The sequence below is a fragment of the Corapipo altera genome, unplaced genomic scaffold (genome assembly GCF_003945725.1).
Source record: "Corapipo altera isolate COAL_440 unplaced genomic scaffold, ASM394572v1 61112, whole genome shotgun sequence".
Classification (NCBI taxonomy): Eukaryota; Metazoa; Chordata; class Aves; order Passeriformes; family Pipridae; genus Corapipo; species Corapipo altera.
This window is the reverse complement of record NW_020887761.1, coordinates 1-3,641: the sequence shown is the minus strand read 5'-3', so window position 1 is coordinate 3,641 and position 3,641 is coordinate 1. Positions and strand designations below refer to the sequence as shown.

The window sequence follows — 3,641 nt, the reverse complement described above, 5'->3', positions numbered from 1 at the left end:
TTGTTGACTGCTGTTAATCTAAAGATGTTTGATCTTTAGATCTTGCCTATCTCTTTCCCCTGAGAACACCTATATCTGGCAGCTGTGCAACTCCAATCCTGAGCTCTGAGCCACACTCTGAGAGTTGAGGATTTTCTCTGAAAGGTAGTATTTGGGGGTTAGCCAGAGACATGCATATGCCACACTCAATTAGTGCTGTTACTCTTCCTAATGATCATGATCACTGTAAGCATTGTAAGCCCCTTCTATTGTTCTCTCAGGGTGTTACATCTGCAGCTGTTGATGGGCTCTACAATGAGTACATAGGGGATGCAGACAGCCCTGCTCAGGTGCGAGATGGCCTTCTGGATGCACTGGGAGATGTCTTCTTTGTGTTTTCATCCATTGAAGTGGCTAAATTCCACAGAGGTAATGCAGCATCAGTAGAAGAAATGTAGAATTCTCACCCGGGCTGTGGTGTGGACAGTATGTGTCACACTTCATTACCCAAAGAACTGATATTTACTGAACATTTAACCAAAACAGCTGGTAGTGAAAGTTTATCCTCTTTGGTGGCTCTCAGACTAACACTCTTCCCTGTCTACCAGATGCTGGCAACCCAGTCTACTTCTATGAATTCCAGCATCGACCAAGTGAAGCAGAAGGTGTTTTACCAGACTTTGTAAAAGCAGATCATGCATCCGAGATCGCCTTTGTCTTTGGAAAGCCATTCTTAGCTGGTGATGTATCCATGCTTGCTAAAGTATTCCTTTTAAAGCATCCTTATTGCTCATTTTACTTATTGGAGGACTTTAGAATACACTTTCTCTCTTACAAATATTCTAAGAAACACAAAAATTTTCTGTCTTTAGCAGTAGATACTTTTAATGAAATCACTCATGTGCAGCTCTGTCCCAGAGCTCTGCTCAGGTAAAACTGTCATAGCTCAGAGCAACAGGTAGAACTGACTACAGCCTATTGGAATTGGTAGAGCTGCTACTAATTATCCAGTTTCTAATGCTGCCATTTCATCTCTCACTTTGCAGGACATGCTACAGAAGAAGAAAATAAACTTAGCAGAACTGTTATGAAATACTGGACTAACTTTGCTAGAAATGGGTGAGAATCATAATGCTATTTACAGCTCAAGTTTGGTCTGTGCTGCCTGAGACATGCCTGAAGCAGTACTTGTGTGGCTGTTCCTAGAAATTTGGCAGAATTTAAGATAAATATTGAAGCAAATTATTTCTCTTCTTAATGTCTTTTAAATGAACCTGCAGACACAAAAAGAAAAAAAAAATAATCCAAGATCTAGAACTCCATCTGCAATGGAGTTTTAGATCCAAAAGTAATGGCAACTATTAAACTTCTGCTGTTCTGCTGAGGAGCATTTTCATAAAAAACATCCAACTATTCAGGGACCAGAATCACATAATCTGAGCTCGTGTTAGTTTTCTGAAATGCTCAACCCGAGCAGCCAGAGGGCAATGACAGGCAAATGGAAAGCTAACTTTCCCTTCTGTTATTTCCAGAAATCCCAACGGAGAAGGCTTGGTCCATTGGCCTCAGTATGATCTGGATGAGAAATACCTGGAGATAGACCTGAACCAAAAGGCAGCACAGAAATTCAAAGAAGGCAAAATGAAGTTTTGGACACAGCTCATGAAACAAATGATGAGTGAAAGGAGAGCACACACAGACCTGTAAAAGCTGCAGAGGGTACAGTTTGCTTTCAAAACCCAAAGTAAAGTCAAATAAAATTAGTTTGTCAGGATGCAGAGTTATAATCACCTTCTAACTCACTATCATGCAATCTGTTGTCCTGGTCACAGTGAAAGGAGAGAAACAAGGGAAATCTGGAATGTTTGTTGGACTAAAAATCACTATTTAATGGACCAAGCAGAAAAAACCCCCCACGATCTTTCAGGCTCAAACAGACCACAGTATCTACTCAGTGGATATCAAAACTGAATAATGAGGAGGGAATTGGCAAATAAATTGAAATCTGTAAGAAATTATTTATACAGAAAATATTGTAAGTGTCTGGCTACCTTTTATGCTTACTCCCCTCTTCTTTCAGAAGAGCATGGTCAGTTGTCCTTCTTACAGCCTCTTTCCACTTTCTTTAATTGGAAATAGCTTGTAGGGAGCAGAGCATCCATCAATCTACATCTGTGAGATATCCTCAGCATCTCTCAACTGAGGACAGAAAATCTCTACTTGTTTTATTGGTTTGTGAATTGTTATATAAATAAGTGTTGCTTTTAATTTTTTTGGAACTTCCTTTTCTTTCATTTAACTGACACAGGCTCATTCCAAGAGGTTAAATCACACCCAGGAAGCCAGAAAGGTGCCCAGTTTCTTTCTTCAACCTGAAGGGTCTCAGGTATGAGTTTTTCAGGTTTCTTTGCAGAACCTGAGTCTCAAGGCTCCAGGGTTGACACAAACTATTCTGTGGTGTGATTGTGTGTTCTTCAGCCTGGCAAATTCCCAGTTCACTGGCAGGAGGGAGGAAGCACTGCTGGCAGGACAGACCCCACTGAGGCAGAGGGAGAGCAAAGGCTGCTGCTGTTGTGCACTGCATGGTGTTGGCTCAGCATTGTCCACGGGCCCTCAGAGAGGAGACCTGCTGATGTGCAAAATGCACCCCCAGTCTTCCACCTTCCAAGGGCACCAGCAGCTGTGACCACATTTGTGGCACATCTGGAACATGTCAGGGCACACAAGTGGTGAAGTGGCTTTTTTGCAAAGTCACATGACAAGCAAGAGACACTTGCCAGGCACAAAGGAACAGGCAACACAAGCATCCAGGAATCCACAAGAACTCTGCTCATAACAAGAAAAAAACAGCAATAGAATAGCTCTAAATAAAATAGCTCTAAATAAAATAGCTCCTTTAACTGGTGCCAGGCTCCCCCTGCCATCTCCCACAGCACCCCACAGCCTGTGGCTGCTCCTCCCAGGAGGGGCTGTCACAGTGACACAACTGCCTGCAGATGTTGAATTCTAGTAGATGTTTTCTTCTTCCTCCTCCCCTCTGGGTTCACTTGCACTTGCTTTTACACCCCGGTGGACCTTGAGCAGTGGACATGCCTGGACATGCCCTTCTGGGCATTTTTTTTTCCCCCCTAACTTGAAAAACATCCCAGCTGCTACCATTACTTGCAAAAAGCCATCATTAAGTAATTGCAGCAACCATAGTGCTGGACATTTTATTCCTCCCCTTGATTTGGTCTGAAATAGCCTTTGTGTCCATTATTGGTTTGTTAGTTGAACCACTGTTTCTGTCCTTGTAGGTTCACAAAAATCATTTTCTTAAACCAGATAAAAGAAGTCCTGTGTGTTTGGGAATGCAAAGTCATAAGTATAACACCTGTGGGAAAGGGAGCCCTGGTATTTTATTAGGCACATATGATAACAAAGGACTTTCTGACTGTGAGAAGAAGCATTTTGTCCATGTGTCCTCTTTAAAATCCAAACATAAAGAATGGCACAGTGTCAAACAGCTGAGAAAGGAGTAAAGGAGTAATAGCACAGCCACGATGTGTACGCTACCATTAAGCAGTAGGTTCCTACATTATATTCCAAACCTCATTTTATTTTATAGCTTTAATATTAATGGTACTTGGTACAGATACCCAATTCGGCTCAAGGTAACAGTG

At 42.0% G+C, this 3,641-nt stretch overlaps 1 protein-coding gene across 1 annotated transcript; it reads left to right on the top strand.

Moving 5' to 3' along the window:
• Positions 1-155: 155 nt before the first annotated feature.
• LOC113941743 (fatty acyl-CoA hydrolase precursor, medium chain-like) lies at positions 156-2,251 on the top strand. The gene is made up of 4 exons (XM_027632878.1): positions 156-408; positions 588-719; positions 1,026-1,098; positions 1,512-2,251. Exons 1-4 carry the CDS (start codon positions 171-173, stop codon positions 1,684-1,686), a joined length of 618 nt encoding a protein of 205 aa, XP_027488679.1. The 5' UTR covers positions 156-170; the 3' UTR covers positions 1,687-2,251.
• Positions 2,252-3,641: the final 1,390 nt, after the last annotated feature.

Bases quoted from the DNA above. Each gene is read 5' to 3' on its own strand.
- LOC113941743 (XM_027632878.1), top strand. From the start codon at position 171: ATGCATATGCCACACTCAATTAGTGCTGTTACTCTTCCTAATGATCAT. The intron at 409-587 runs GTAATGCAGCAT...CCTGTCTACCAG, and splicing joins AGTGGCTAAATTCCACAGAG to ATGCTGGCAACCCAGTCTAC. The intron at 1,099-1,511 runs GTGAGAATCATA...TGTTATTTCCAG, and splicing joins ACTAACTTTGCTAGAAATGG to AAATCCCAACGGAGAAGGCT.